Source organism: Vulpes lagopus, chromosome 8 (genome assembly GCF_018345385.1).
Source record: "Vulpes lagopus strain Blue_001 chromosome 8, ASM1834538v1, whole genome shotgun sequence".
Classification (NCBI taxonomy): domain Eukaryota; kingdom Metazoa; phylum Chordata; class Mammalia; order Carnivora; family Canidae; genus Vulpes; species Vulpes lagopus.
Window position 1 is genome coordinate 8,382,856 of NC_054831.1, and position 17,118 is coordinate 8,399,973.

The 17,118-nt window shown below is 34.7% G+C and overlaps 1 protein-coding gene across 1 annotated transcript in view; it reads right to left on the minus strand.

The window, feature by feature from the left end:
• PSMD1 (proteasome 26S subunit, non-ATPase 1) overlaps positions 1-17,118 on the minus strand; it is a 91,973-nt gene that overhangs the window by 62,173 nt on the left and 12,682 nt on the right. The window contains exons 6-15 of the mRNA XM_041766712.1: positions 15,636-15,779; positions 13,175-13,401; positions 9,040-9,100; positions 7,820-7,948; positions 6,381-6,469; positions 5,615-5,693; positions 4,929-5,102; positions 2,822-2,933; positions 2,080-2,276; positions 570-665 (exon numbers count right to left, since the gene is read on the minus strand). Of these exons, the coding sequence (XP_041622646.1) occupies positions 570-665; positions 2,080-2,276; positions 2,822-2,933; positions 4,929-5,102; positions 5,615-5,693; positions 6,381-6,469; positions 7,820-7,948; positions 9,040-9,100; positions 13,175-13,401; positions 15,636-15,779 (1,308 nt within the window). The remainder of the gene's footprint in view (positions 1-569; positions 666-2,079; positions 2,277-2,821; positions 2,934-4,928; positions 5,103-5,614; positions 5,694-6,380; positions 6,470-7,819; positions 7,949-9,039; positions 9,101-13,174; positions 13,402-15,635; positions 15,780-17,118) is intronic.

Sequence of the window (17,118 nt, forward strand, 5' to 3'; positions counted from 1 at the left end):
GGATGACCTGAGGTTTACCTTCTCCTGGCATCAAGATGGTGGAAACCTACTAAATATATGTGCAATCTCCACTGTGTTACCACGCAACATTATTGTTCATAAACTCTATCTGGATTTGGAAGACTATAGTGGGAACACCCTATTGGAAAACATGGGCACTGGCTTTCCTGTGCAAGGGATCTCTTGAAATAGAGCATGCCCCTTAGGGGCTATCTAGAAGCTAACTTCACAGGCTGTAGAAGTGTTTTTTATTGTTCATGAGATTTCCCTATCCTAAGGTGGCTGCACACACTCACGTGGTCTTAACCCTTACAAATGAGGGCGCTGCTTGGAGTAGGTTTTCAGAAGTTGCCACTGAATGATTTTTAAGGATTTCTATTTGTCCTGACATACTGTTACCCTGCTCTACACCTGGTGCTAAGGTTATAGCTGACTGTGTTCAGTGATTGAGAATCTGAATCTGAGATCACTCATGGTGGTCATGCAATGTGGGTGCTGTTGCAACCTAGACATTTAGTGTCCATCTGCAAACTTCCCTTTCCACCTCTATCCAAGAAAAGAGTACTTACAGCAACGTGTAGCAGGCGTCGAATAGCTTTGTTGTTACCGGAGCCACAATAAGCCATGGCTACAGTGTACATCCCAGATCGTCGAAGAATTGGGTCCTAAAAAGAACAATCTACATCAACTGAAAGTTATCATTTCAAACAGTGATTTCTATAGTCTCACTGGCACAGCTACATCCAGTAAGAGAGGAGTTGGTTTTAGGTAAGAAATGAGAAACTTAAAGAGAACTATTTTGTGGTTGGTAGTTTTCTAAATGAATGCGGAAATACAGACTTTAATACAGGAAGAATTAACTCCTTTTTAATTCCCAATGCTCTAAGCAATGTGTCTGTACTGCTTTACAATCACTAGGATGTTATCAAGTTTAATACCAACACTCACTACCCTCTACACTCAACTTCCATTTATTAAACAAAGAAGCTTGCTTCTACTTTTGCATTGTAACTTGCTTATTTAATTATCAGGCACTGAGCACTGAGTGGAACAGATATGGAGTCTGAGAGCTGAGCAAATAATTAGCAGCTTTATTACTTAACTATTAACAATGGTTCTTTGTATCAGACTACAGAGAACATCATTAGTTACCACTGACTACCCACCATACACAATACCATTGTCAAAATAAAACAAAACAAAACAATGGGTATCCCTGGGTGGCTCAGCAGTTTAGCGCCTGCCTTTGGTCCAGGGCATGATCCTGGAGTCCCAGGATTGGGTCCTGTGTCAGGCTCCCAGCATGGAGCCTGCTTCTCCCTCTGCCTGTCTCTCTGCCCCAACCCCCATGTCTATCATGAATAAATAAATAAAATCTTAATAAATAAATAAACAAAACAAAAGGTAATTAAAAAAACTCAAATAAATAAGCATAGAGACTTCACTGGTTTTTGATGAAAAAACAATGAAGTAAACTTCGTATCTTATTAAATGATTACAAAGTGATTCCAAAAATATTTCCAAAAGAAACTAACTTGTAAATTTCTAAAGAACTTTTCTGGATCTCATTTGAAAATTACTAATCTGAAGTCTAATGATTAAATTTAAAATTCTCAAATTAGTCCTGTTTGCTTGGTCTAATCAGTGGTCTCCTTTCCTACATTCCATTAGGCTTTATATATATATATATATTTTTAAAAGATTTTATTTATTATTTAATTTAATTTTAATATAATATAATTTATTTAATTTTATTTAATTTATTCATGAGACACAGAGAGGGGGGTGGGGGCAGAGACATAGGCAGAGGGAGAAGCAGGCTCTATGCAAAGAGCCCGATGTGGAACTCAATCCCAGGACTTCGGGATCACTTACTGAGCCAAAGGAAGGCACTCAACCACTGAGCCACCCAGGCGTCTCAGGCTTTATATAACTTGCAAGAAGTTTTATCAGCAAGTGTAGCTAGGCGTTTTGATGGGAACACAGATAATTTCTAATGGACGTGTTTCTGTAAATGTTGGTGATAACCAGGGTGAGAGGGAGTGCAGGGAGAAAAAGATAAATAATGTATCATCTCACCTTATCACGGCAGAGAGATTCAATGAGAGCATCAGCTTCCTCCATCCTCCCATACATCACTAATGCAATGCCAACTGCAAGACCACGCAGAATCTTCTCATGCTGAGTTTCCTGTGCATAGCCAACCATATCCTCAATAGCCTGGGCATTTTTAGAGCCCAACATAACCAAACCTAAGGCCAGGCCAGCTGCTTCACCTAGTGAGTAAAAAGTAGAAATTTAAAAATGATGTGTGTAAAGTCAATAAAACCTATCCTATTGGAAGTGGCACTTATTATAATCAACTATTAAAACAACTATAACTTCTAACAGAATTTTTTCAAACCATTGGATAAAAAGTATATCCATTGAATTATAGCTATTTTCCTTTTAAATCTTGACAGAATGTACCAATAAATCCTACCGTGATTTCAAAGGAGACATGATGACACTTTTCTATGTCATCACCAAGCAGTACAGATAGCTGAGCCACAATTAGGTCACTCTAATAAATTTCTACTTAGGAAAATCAGTTATACAGACAGATACATAGGATATATCATTCTTAAAACCTATGTATCACAAAACCTATTTTTATGAGTTTGACAAATAGGGCAAAATCCACTCCCTGGATTATCTAATAATCTAATCTATCTAATAAGTAACCTATTAGATTTTTAAGAGGCTACAAAATATAAATAGAAAATAAATATTAGTTACATTAGTTAATCCTGGTTTATTGTCTTTGGAAAGAATCGTTTACCTGTCACAGCATCATCCTGATAAAGGTTTGTTTTTAGCAAATCATACACGTCTTGGCGCGCAGTCCCCATAGCAGCTAAACCAAGGCCCAGACTGCCACCATGTCGAACGATCTAGGGAAAAAGCATAGGCTCTCTGCTGATTTGAAACACGGTACTTAAAATTCCAAGCTTTTATTCTGATTTTTTAATTTTATTCTAATTTAAAAATATATTGTGATATTAAACATGCAGAGCAATTGACTCAGTAAGAATGATCAACGTATTTGAGAACTAGACAGCCAGTGATAACCTTAGCACTTTCAGTTTCAAAAGAAACGTACGTGCAGAGCAAAACAACAGTAAGCCAAGAAATGAATGAAAGATAAGAAAGTGGAGATAGAGAGTACAGCTCTCTTTCAATAAGTTTACATGAGAAGGGGAGAATTATAGTAACTAAGAGTAAAGCATGGGTCAAAGAAAGATTTTAAGATAAGTGAGACCTAACTATGCTTCTGGCTGAGGGGAAGGAGGCTGAAGAGAGAATGAAAGGGTATCTAATAAACATGGCCATAAAGAAGTGGGAAAAAATGAGGTCAAGGGCAAAGTTGTTTTTTATTTCAAAAGGGACACTTAGTGGTCATGTGCCATTTTTGAGTGCACAGTCTCCTTTCAAGGTGACAGCACCCCAATCTTACTTGGAAAATACTCCTCTCCCATTGGTTAGTCTTGGTGGGACTGCCATTTAATAAGCACCCACCTTCTCCTATCCAAAGTGTGGGACTATGACTCAAAACAGACCACTCAGATGGTCTGTTTCTCTGAAATTTTTTTTTTTTTAATTTTTATTTATTTATGATAGTCACAGAGAGAGAGAGAGGCAGAGGGAGAAGCAGGCTCCATGCACCGGGAGCCTGATGTGGGATTCGATCCCGGGTCTCCAGGATCGCACCCTGGGCCAAAGGCAAGCGCCAAACCACTGCGCCACCCAGGGATCCCTGTTTCTCTGAAATTTTAATCTTTCTACAGTGAAATGACCCAAGGACCAAAAACATTTCAAGTTCATTCATCCTGGCAGGAGGGCTGTAGAGAGATTATTCCATTAGTTTCTGTTATCTAGATCCCTAGAACTGTCCTAGCTCTTAACTCTTACGAGAGCTAGTTTATCAACTTCTCCTTTAATTACATAAGCTACTTCCAGTAAACTCCTTGTTTTAAGTCAATTAGTGGAAGTTTCTAATGCTGGTAACCAAAGAGCTTTGTTAAGAAAATTTTTACCCAAGACCATAAGGAAATGAGACAAAGATGTAAATAAATGTACATCATATTTGTAGATGAGTAGCTTATTAACTAAGACAGACCATCCTACCTAGGGCCTCAATATTTTCATTGTAATAGGAGGACAAAGTTGTCTGGCTTACTTAGCTAATCTCCTAATAGCCTTCTAAAAAAGAATCTAACATAAAAGCTGAAGTCTAAAATCCTACTTCAAGGTTCCATAAAATAAGAACAATTTAATAAATTTTTATGAAAGAATTACATTTAAAAAATTACAAAATATCAAATAACCAGGAATTCCAATTCCTGAGTTATGCATTTTTTTGGGACTTAGTTCTTAGTTTCCTATAACAAAATTTGACTAAATGATCACTAAAGTCACTTATAACATTCCAAAACTTTTTTTTTTAAGATTTTATTCATTTATTCATGAGAGACACACAAAGAGAGAGAAGCAGAGACACAGGCTGAGGGAGAAGCAGGCTCCCCCGCAAGGAGCCCTATGTGGGACTCGATTGCGGATCCTGGGATCACGCCCTGAGCCAAAGGCAGACACTCAAATGCTGAGCCACCAGGTGTCCCAACCTTCCAAAACTCTTAAGTGTGGAAATATATGTATTTTACAAATATATGGTACTTTATTTTGTTTGTCACATACAAAGACTGAGAAGTATAATTTAAGTTTATAAAGAAGGAAGCAAAGTTACTTTAAAAAAAATAATTCTGTAAGAAGTTGCTATTTTCAGAATTTCAAAATCCTACAAAATTTCTATTCACTAAAAGAATTTGGCAAATATAATGCTTTCCTGGACTCTTAAGAAACAGAAATTAGTTTTTCATTCAAATACTTACATCATTGCTGGCATTCTTAAGCTGGTTAAGCAAATAGTCTATTATATCACCTCCATGATTGGCATGAATAAGACCTAATGCATAGAGACCTCCACCTTCCTGATAGGCTGATCCTGGAGAAGTGTCCTTGGGAAGATATGTCGCCATTAACTGTAATGCTTCCTTCTCATGACCCTGTAAATTTGAGCCACAACAAAGGTGTAGTAACAGAAAGTCAGAGAAAAAAGATATATTTTCTAGGATTATTATCTTTTCTCTAGAACGCTCACTTTCTAAAAAGAGAAGAAAATAGGTCTCTATCCTAGACAACTCTGTAACTTAAATGACGGAATTTTAAGAGACCCAATCGCATTCTTATTTGAAACAAATGCTTCAGTTTTTTTTCCCCCATTTTATAACATTTCCCCAAGTTCATCTTAGACTATGCAAATAACTTATTTCAATTCATCCTTTGAGAAATGGCTTAGTTTTCACGGGAAAAGGATTTCTACCTTTTATTAAAAACAAATATATATACGAATGTATTTTTTTTTTTTTACGAATGTATTTTAATTACTTATTTACTTCATTCTTTCCTGTAAGGACTCATGTGATTTAACAAAATCTACTCGGAAATGAATTACAGTAACTTTTATTTTTTAACTTCAGAAAATCTGTTTCTGTTCATACTAATTAGTATATATTACCTTATGAATTACACCCAAACTGGCTGTAGCTGTAAATTTTGCCCAGTTAGTGGCTCTGGCCAACCATTCCAAATTATCTCTGTAAGAAAAGAAAATTCAACAGTACTACTGAAATGAATTCCACAAAGCTTTTTATAACACTGAAGTCAAAGCATTAAGATTTTACTTTGAACTATTACAAATCATTTTACTTTACAGAGCTCGAGTTACTACTGATTTTCTTTACCTCATAAGTTCTTAGCATTTTGAAGATTTTTAAAAATGCATGATACATGATTTCATTATGAACAAAAGCAGAATTATATTAATATATTTCATGTAAAAGCCTAAATTCAAGCCAATTAATAAAGGGAATTAATTTTACCTTAAAACAAGCAGGCTTATGCAATAAAAAACGTATAGGGGAGCCTGTATGGCTCAGTCAGTTGAGTGTCCAACTTTTGATTTTGGCTCTCAGGTCATGATCTCAGGGTTGAGGGATTGAGCTCCCATACTGGGGGGGTCCATGCTCAGTGGGGAGTCTACTTGGGATTCTCTCTCTCTCCCTCTGCACCCTCTGCCCCTTGCACTTTCATTCTCTCTCTCTCTCTCTCTAAAATAATAAATAAATACATCTTTGAAAAACAAAATGTATAAGGTAATAAAATAGAATTTAAAATTCAGGACTAGCAGGCAAGGGAAGCTCTCCATGTCCATGTAACAATGTCAACAGAGTCCCTATTAAAGATGATTTTAAATCAAAGTGGTAACCTTCAAATGTATTTACCGAAGAAATTGGTCACTGGTAGTCCCACAGTGCATAAAAGAGTTTGCTATAACGGTTGCTGTATGACATACAGAATTCCGTACTGCATCCTACAAAAACAAACCAATTTTTATCACTGACAAAGTGTTTATATATATGCAAGGTTACATGCAGACAGACACACAATCAGAGGCCCTGTTTTGTGGTGAAAATATTAATAAACTGAACTGCTATTTAAACCATGAATCTTGGATATTTCTTTACAAAAAATTAAACAGGTAGTTTATAAAACTATGCAAGACAGTTTATATGTGGTCTTAACTTGAGATCAGTAGATTTTAGGTAGGAATTTAGGTAGTAGATTTCCTATTTGGGGTTTCTTTCTTTTTTGTGGGGGGGGGGGGGTTCTGAATAGTTTCATTTGCTATTTCCTTTCAGCATCTTGTCTACAATCTCCAAGGTGTTAGGGTAACCTGAAGAGCAGCACTGCACCTCTTCTCACTCTGCACCTCTGGCAGTCTGGCAAAATAAGTGATCTTATTTTTAATGAAACTATATTATAAAGATCAGCTTCAAATAACTATTATAAATAAAAATTATGTAATTCTGTGTCTATTTGTCATTTGTAATTATTAGAAGTTTGAGAAGTACATGTGTCAGTCAAACAACTATGTAGTAATGAAATAATATACAGTTCTGGAATGCCTTGGTGGCTCAGCAGTTGAGCATCTTCCTTTGGCTCGGGGCATGATCCTGGAGTCTCAGGATCGAGTCCCACATTGGGCTCCCTGCATGGAGCCTGCTTCTCCCTCTGCCTATGTCTCTGCCTCTCTCTGTGTGTCTCGCATGAATAAATAAATAAAATCTTAAAAAAAAAAAAAAGAATATATAGTTCTAAAAGAAGAATAAATGACTTTGTCACAGGGTACTGGGTAGTTAAGACAAAAAAGTGAAGATTTTTCATATTATAAATTTTTTCATAATAATTTTTTTTTGAACCAAATGAGTATATTACCTAGTAAAAGATCAAAATTATTACTAGTAATTAGTATCAATATCTCAACAAAGGTTACATAATATCAAGGTAGAAACTGCTGCACTCACAGAGTTTATAGTTCATTGGGAAAAAAGACACATAAACTGTATTAATGTTCTGATCCGTGCCACTTGTCCAAGTGCTACATATATATATTAAAATAAAAAGTTAACTAAAAAAAAAAAATGAAAAATACCACTAAACCTCCCAGCAAAGGTAAATACAAAAACAGGAGCTCAATTGCTATTAATTCTTTCTTCTCAACAAGTTCAAGGGTTTTCTCTCTGTTTTATTTTTTTAAGAAGTTATTTTCTTAATCAAAATAAAATACAACAAAGTAGTCAACAAGAAATAAGTATACATATTAATATTCAACAAAGAAATAAATACAAAAGAAAGCCTCCATTAGAGATGAATTTCCTACCTTTGTGTTTTTTAGAATCATGAGATCTGTGTTATTGTTTCGTATTAAAAACTGTAGATGTAACTCAATAGCCATTTCACCACTTAAAATTTTAATCATTTTCAAAGTCTGGTCCTTGGGCTCCGGACTCTGCCAAAACAAACAAGAATGAAAATTCATATATTATTGAAATTCACTAAGCCAACTCTATTTAAACAGCCCTAGATCAGTGAAATTCATAGTCCATATACACAATAAAATTTGTATTTTAATAGTAGGATCTAGAAAACTCCTATATCATTTATTTGAGAGAAAGAATCATTTCTTTAAAAGCTACTATCAAGATATTCCAGTTTCATGAAAGAATGCAATTCATTCTGAACAAGCCTCCAATATAAAATATTTTAATATTAAAAAAAAAACCCAAAATGTAAAAGAATAACTGATTACTGATGATCTGCAAGGAAAGCTTTTATACAGAACCAATTCATACTTAAGGTGAAAAACTCCCTACTCAAACTAGAAAATCAAAATCACACTTCATCAACACATATATATGATTTCATAAAGTACCAAGTCATCCAGGTAAAGACAGCTGAAGTTTATATACCTGAGTATCAAAAGTCAAAATTCTTAGTGGAAGAAACATTTACATCCAACAATCTACTGTTCAAATACTTACTCCATACACAACAAAGACAACTAAAGTGCACCCTTCTATGATAACTCGCCATTTATTTGTTAGAGGCCATACTTTTTTCCAACCTAGCAACAAGCAAAACAGTTATTCTAGACAGAGTTTAATCTTTTGTAAGCATCTAAGGATTTGATTTTTTTTTAAAGACTTATTTATTTATTTATTCATGAGAGAGAGAGAGAGAGAAAGAGAGAGAAAGAAAGAAAGGCAGAGACACAGGCAGAGAGAGAAGCAGGCTCCATGCTAGGAGCCCGACGCGGGGACTCGATCCCGGGACTCCAGGATTGCACCCCGGGCCAAAGACAGGTGCTAAACCGCTGAGCCACCCAGGGATCCCAGGACTTGATTTTTTTTAAGTTAAGTGCTTTCTAGGGTCAGTCCTTAAAATTTTACTTTACAGATCTATTTTTATAAAATGATTTTGCTATTAAACTTAATATTAAACCTCCATAAAGCCAAATATATAACATATTAAAATAACTTACAATATATACTGTGGGAATATATGTTAAATGGTAACCTCAACTTCAAAAAACATACTTACCACTTCTGGTGTCTTTCCTACAAGTACGCTACCTGTCTTTTCTTCTGTTTCCATTGACTCACTAAAATGAAGAGAACCAACAATTATTAATCTGATAAATCTTTTCTAAATAGTATGTATAGGTAACTTGTTACCAAATTGAAGGTGTGAATCATGTTCAAATTAAGTATTTTGCAAGGAAAAAATATTTAATTACTTAAGTATTTCCCTTAAGAAACACAAGATTCTATAAGATGGACAAAGCCCAGGGATTTAATTTCTTCCAAATAAATTCATAAAAACACACAATACAACTAACCAGGTTAGGATGGACAACAAATACAACAAAACCAGATGACAAAGCATCCCCCAAACTCCCAAAACAGGTAGAAATACACCATCAGCAGCTACAAAATGCTAGTTTAAGTGAAGCAGTTGGGACCCCAACAGCTCTTAAAAACCAACCAGTCAATGCTTCCTTCTAGGTCAAAGCACTCTACTGAGAAGAAAATGCTGGGCACAGAATACAAATTAACATGGCAGAAACAAAGGAAAAAAAAAAGCCCAAATAAAAGTGAGAATGTAAACAGAGTTAAGCAATCTCAGATCATAAGACACCATTTTGTTTAAAACTCCGTAACACAATAGCCTTCCTGCAAAAAGTTAGGAAAACAACTTTCAGTAAACATAAGCTATAGATAAGAAGCAAAGTAAAATCCCATACAGTATTAGAAAAGAAAAATTATGGGGCGTTGGAGCGCCTCAGTCTGTTAAGCTTATGGTTTCAGCTCAGGTCATGATCTCAGTGTTGTGAGATCAAGCCTGCCCTGGGTTCTGCACTGAGCATGGAGCCTGCTTAGGATTCTTTCTCCCTCTCCCTGTCCCTCCCTCACAACTCCCTCTACGCCCCCACCTTGCTCTCTTAAAAAAAATTTATTTCAAAAGAAGTAAAAAAAAAAAAATTAAGAAAATTATACAAAATATAAAAGAATAAAACATATCAGAATTAGAAAACTCAGAAATGAAATAAAACTAGGGGAAAATTAGAAATGAAGAAAAATAATTTCAGAATATTAACTGAGATAGTACATAAAAGCAAATAAACACAACACAAATAAAGGAGAAAGTAAGAACGAAAAATTTTAAATTAACAAATAAACCAAATGCTACTCCCCTAAGATCAGCAATGAAGGATGTTCACTCTTAGGTCTGCCCAATAACACTGAAAATCCTAGCCAATGCAGAAAAACAAGAGGGGGGAAAAGGTATGAAAATTATAAAGGAAGAAGTAAAACTGTTTCCATTCAGATGACATTTTCTATGTAGAAAATTCTATAAAAAGATCTATAAAAAAATTTATTAGACCTAATAAGTGATTTTTAGAAATTGAAATTTAACATACCACTTAGCAATAGCATCAAAAAAACATAAGAATGAATTTAAGAAAAAATGTATAAAATCTCTGAACTAAAATCTACAGAATGCTGCTGAGAAATATTAAAGAAAATATAAATAGGGCAGCCTGGGTAGCTCAGCAGTTTAGCGCTGCCTTCAGCCTAGGGTGTGATCCTGGAGACCCAGGACCAAGTCCCATGTTGGGCTCCCAACATGGAGCCTGCTTCTCCATCTGCCTGTGTCTCTGCCTCTCTCTCTCATGAATAAATAAAATCTTTAAAAAAAAAAAAAAAAAGAAATCTAAATAAATGAAGAACAATAGTATGCTTATGGATTATAAAATCAATTGTTAGGATTTTAATTTGCCCCAAATTGAAGAGATTCAATACAATTACAATGAGAATACCCCCAGACTTATAGAAATGCAAGAGACCCAAAACTTGGCAGTGAGAGGGAGAAAAAAGGGAGATTGTAACTACAGGACTTTCACTAACTTAAGCTTTAGTAATAAAGATACTGTGGTACTGGTATAAGGAAAGATGAATAGATAAATGGAAAAGAATAGAGAAATCTATCAACATTATCACATGTCAAAAGCTCCAAAGAAATTCAAAAGGGAAAGCAGTCTTTTAAACAAATGGTAATGGGATGCCTAGGTGGCTCAGCGGTTGAGCGGCTGGCTGCCTTTGGCTCAGGGTTCAGGGCGTGGTCCCAAGTCCTGGGATCCAGTCCCACATCCGGCTCCCTGCACGAAGCCTGCTTCTCTCCCTTTGCCTGTGTCTCTGTCTCTCTCTGTGTCTCTCATGAATAAATAAAATCTTTTAAAAATAATAAAATAAACAAATGGTAATGAAACTGCTAGACATCCATGCATCTAAACAAACTCTACTCCTACCTCACACCACATACGAAGGGTTATAAGTTGAGTTCTACCACAGACCTAAACACAAAACTAAAACTATATAGCTTCTAGAAAAAAGTGTAGCAGAATATCTTTACAATTATGAAGTTGGCAAAGAATTTCTTAGATTGGGATAACAAAATGGAAAATTGGATTATCAAAAATAAAAACTTCTGTTCATCAAAAAATACCAATAAAATGAAAAGATAAGCCAAAGACTAGAGGAATATATTCATAACAATATATCTGACAAATTACTTGTATTAAAATTATAGCAAAACATCACTTTATACCACTTGAATGAGTAATATTAAAGAGATAACATCTACTGTTGGCAAACAAACAAATGGAATGCTAATACATTGTTGCTGGGAGGGTAAAATGGGCAACCATGATGAATATAGTTTGGCAGATTCTTACCAAGTTAAACATATACCTTGTGACCCAGCTATTCTAATCCTACATATTTACCCAAAAGAAAACATTTGTCCACAAAAAGACTTATACAGGAATGTTCCTAATAGTCATGTTCTGAAACAATCCAAATGTCCATCAATGTAAGAATGAATAAACAAACCTGGTATATACAATGAAATGTTGCTCAACACTGAAAAGGAATCAGTTACTGATTCATCCAAAAAACAGATACACATCACAAATGTGTTGAGTGAAAGCAGCAGAAACAAAAGACATGCTATCTGACCCAGTTTTATGAACTTCAGAACTGGCAAAACTAACCTATGCTGACAGAAAGCAAACCAGTGTTTGCTTCAGGGGGAATGGGTTGACCTCAAAGGGCACAGGAAAAATTTCTGGGATGAAAACAGAGGTGATGGTTATATGGGTGTTTATATTGTCAGAACTCCTTCAACTGTAGCATCAGGATATGTGCATTTTATAATATCTAAAATATTATTCATTTAAAAGAACTGAAGAGCTGAAAAGAATTCAAAAGGAAGTGAGAAATATAGAAGACTAGGAAAAGAAAATCCAACTTACATTTAACAATAGGTCCCCAAAAAGAAAAATAAGGGAAGAAAACAAATACTAAAAACTAAAATTCAAGAAAACCTTACTGAGGCAGGACTATTTCTGGTGTTTTGAGGGCAAGTTGGAAGGCCAGTGAAATCTGAAGACAGAGAGAATCTTAAGCAGGCTCCACACCGAGCAGGAGCCCAACACGGGGCTTGATTTCACAACCAAGATTATTACCTGAGCAGAAATCAAGATTTGGACGCTTAGCCAACCAAGCCACCCAGGCGCTCCATTGCAAAGACACATTTAAATATTTTTAATAAATGGTCTAAATACATAAGAAATTACAAAAAAATAAAATCTAATACTGTATTGGCCTAAGATAAATACATATTTAGTTTTAATAAAAGCACAAAAAGCTGGAAATGTTTCTTACTTTCCAAATATCTAAATTCTAGCGCACTTAACCAATCTGAAGTTTTCTTTTTTTAAGTAGGCCCCATGCTGGGTATGGAGCCCAACACGGGCTTGAACTCATGATTATGATATCAAGACCTGAGCTGAAATCAAGAGTCAGATACTCAACCAACTGAACCACCAACATGCTCCACCCACCTGAAATTTTATTTACTTGCTTAGCTAGCAATACGCAATTGGCCCTCTCTATCAATCACTTCCATTTCTTTCTAGAAGGGTCCCTTTCTTTGGTCTTTAATGTACCCAACAGAGTGTAAAACAGAGCAATAGCCTTAGTAAGACTTTACAATCTATGAAAGCTAATTTTGAAATTCTTCATAGACTATGCAGTCTATGAATATTCCAACTATTTGCAAAATGAAATAAAGATTGTTCAATTAGCTCTGATGCAGAAAAAGATACTTATACCTGTCTTTCTCTGATCCTGGAACAGTACCCGTATTGGTGGATCCAGGCACAGAAGCAATAGGGGTGCCAACAGTTCGAAGATTCTGGATTACAGATGACAAAAACTGCTGGCTAGCACTTTCATACAAATCAAAACAAATCTGATAAGCCATCAGGAGGTTGTCTTCCTTTACCAGTTTTTCTAAGATATCACTCACAGCCTGAGGATCATCTAAGAAAATTAAGCACTGAAATGCAGATAAAGGGACAATTACATAATAATTGAAAACTTTGCCAATAAAATATTTAGACAATGACAATTAATAATACAGAAAACCTTAAAATATAAGCATAGGCAAACTGGAGATAAGCTATTCTAGTACTCCATTTCTTTCTTTAAAAAAAAAAAACTGATTAATTTTAAATTTTAATTCCAGCTCTAGCATTCCATTTCTGATCCTGGCACCAGGCAGTTTTCCTAAAAATGGCATCTTCTTTCCATAAGAAAAGTAACAGTTTATATTCATAGCTCCTAATATTGTGCCTGGCAATTAGCAGTACTTGATAATTAGTAGGTGAATGAATCTTGGCTTCTTCAAATCTTACCTGTATTTTATTAATTATCAAGTGCTCCTTAATTTGAATTTTCTACTTCACCATAAATTATAGGAGTCATTCATTTAACACACATTGTATCATGCTAGGCCAGAATAAAAGGCACTAAAATAACCATTTTGAAGTATTTCTCTTATTATTCTTATAATCTGTCATATTTCAACAAAACTATCCAATAAGTTTAGATTTTTATTTTTTAAGAATTCAAATTAAATTTTGTTTCCTCAAAGTAGCAAACAGCTAATTTCAAAATGAACACATTAATCAAAGTTATTACAAATTAAGAATAAGAAATAATGGAAACAAAATAAATGATCAATAACAAGAGAATGGTTAAGGCAAAGTGCATCCACTAAATGATTATCACACAGTCAAGAAATAGTTGAAACAACAGTTTGTGAAAACTTAGAACATGGAAAAATGTTAAAACTGGAAGGATACATATAATTGATACTGTTTGCCATCAGAGAAAGGAACTTAGGAGTCAAAGAAAGGAGTAGAAAGACTTCACTGTATTCCCTTTGGTTCTTTTTAAATTTTGAATCATGCAACTGTACTATTACTTGTTCAAAAAAATGTATTTTAAAAATGTAAAAGTGTTAAAAAGTTTTGAAGGAACAAGGAATAAAACAGCTTAAAAAAAAAAAAAAAACCTGCCTCTGAGGAATAAAACTGAAATACACAGGTGAGCAGAGGACTATTGATTTCATATAAGTTTAAAACACTTATATTTTAAAAACTATTGGGATCCCTGGGTGGCGCAACGGTTTAGCGCCTGCCTTTGGCCCGGGGCGCGATCCTGGAGACCCGGGATCGAATCCCACGTTGGGCTCCCAGTGCATAGAGCCTGCTTCTCCCTCTGTCTATGTCTCTGCATCTCTCTCTCTCTCTCTTTCTCTGTGACTATCATAAATAAATTAAAAAATAAAAATAAAAAATAAAAAAATATTAAAAACTAAAAGCAAACAAAACTTCAAAAAGCTATATAGAGAAAACTGACAAGAAATACACTAAAATGTTGGTTTTCAGTGATATGATTTTTCTTCCAGCCTTTTCTATGTTTCAAACTTGCTTCAAAAGCATATAAAAAAGATGCATTACTCTAAATTTTAAAAATGTATATAGGATGAAAATATATGAGAACACATTATAGTGATAAAGTAACAAAACCTATGACAAAGTGCTATGCTCTAAGCAGAATACAAAATTTCATATAGTATGATATTGTTAAAAAGAAAACTCATGCACTTCCAGTCAACAAAATACAATGCAGCCATTAAAGACGTACTAATAAATGGGGGAAAATGTATGCATTATCTCTGAGAAAAGGCCTAGGGAAAGGGAAAGATACACTTTTCATTTTCTGGATGATCTTAAGTTTTAAAAATGTACAAGCAAATTCATACATGGAAAGAGATAAAATATACCCAAATGTTTTGGCTGTGTCTGGGTATTAAAGCCAAGGATCATTTTACACCTAAAATTCATTTTAGAATGACATAGCATAGGTACTGTTTTTATCTCTTCTTCTACCTTTTACTTTTTTTGACCTAGTTTCCGAAATTTCCTTAAATGTTTGGAATACTTTCCAAATGTAAAAAGAATACACAGGATGCATTACAACAAAACAGGTTTTTAGCTTTGTAAGATTGTTTCTTACCACTAAAAAATATAAGTGTACACCTTAATCTTCACAGGGCTGTTGTGAAAATCAACTGAGATACACATATGAAAGCATGAGAGTAACTTAACGTGATGTAAAGTAGTGAGGCGCAGCCCAGCAGTGCAGCATAAAGTAGTGTGATGTAAGGTAACATAACATAACATAACATAACATAACATAACATAACATAACATAAGTAAGTACCTGACAAACATTGATGAAATCGGGTTTCTCCAAGTTCATGTAGATTTTAACTAGAACCCTTAGTACCTTATTCCGAAACTGTTTATTCTGCATTAAAGACATGCAGAGCTTGAGGCTATAAGCTAGCATTCCTGGGACATCATTCTGAAAGAGAAATTTCAAGACACATCATTATCTGGTTACTGAAGCATTATTTTATTTAGAAATCAAATGGGGAGATGGATCCCTGGGTGGCTCAGCGGTTTAGTGCCTGCCTTTGGCCCAGGGCATGATCCTGGAGTCCGAGGATCAAGTCCCACATAGGGCTCCCAATAGGGAGCCTGCTTCTCCCTCTGCCTGTGTCTCTGCCTCTCTCTTTCTCTGGGTTTTTAAGATTTTAAATCTTAAAAAAATTAAATCTTAAAAAAAAATCAAATTACTTTAATCTATGTTCTTTAGTTATTTTAAGCAGCCAAAGCTTTATCTCCTACTTGAAAAACAGAACTTAAAAATAAACATTTTAGATAAAAATCTTAAAATGACCTATTTCCTCTTTTCATAAAAAATGGGTTGAAAACAATATTTTGTGATCACCCTGAATTCTCACTATGTGAACACAGAATACTATAAGAGTGATGCTGTTAATCATTAAAAAAAGATATATACAACTGTCCATACACCAAATGGCTATGTTTTTCAAGTATGTCTACTGAAGTCCTTTATCCTTCTGCCCCCAATCTTGTTAGTCCCCAACTCTTACTGCTTTGTCTATACTTGATAGCCAGGAACACAGTACGATAGAGCTATTCTCCAGCTCTGAGTGATTCAAGTTTTGAGTGGTGTTGCAGAGAGCTGGTGCTCTCCTTGAGGAAATTTTTAGTCTATGTATATCTTACAGTTCTCCAAAGCATATTCAACATCTGAGATACCAACTTATAAAGTCCTTCAACATACAAGCATATTGAAGAGCTATGGGAGTACTTCTCAAAAAGCAAGTTGTGACCCATCACTGTATAATGAAATCAACTTAATGGGACCCACATTTTTGGTGAAATACAATTTTAAAATATCAGAGTTATCACAAGTAGCAAAAGTAGGTACTGTTTCATAAAACTTAAGTCATATGCATATACATGCCCTAGGATGCAAAGTAAGAGGCATTTTTTACTCTGTTCTTTTTTTGGAAAAAAAAAAAAAAAAAAAAAAAAGAACACCTTTACTTTATATTTTTATTTGCTCAATTACCTATTCCCCCAATGGATTGCTCCATCTGGGCAGGAACTTTGTTGTTGGTCTCATTTGCCACTATTCCAATGCCTAGAACAGTGTCTGACATACAGCAAACACTCAAAAAACATTTGTTGAGTGAATGAAAATAAATATTTTAATTCTATAACATGAAGGAAAAATTGCCCCAAAATAAAACAGAATAAAACAAGATCCAATTCTATCATATTAGGTTGCTCATTCATTTACTCATTTAACTCTTATCACTGCTGCTAAA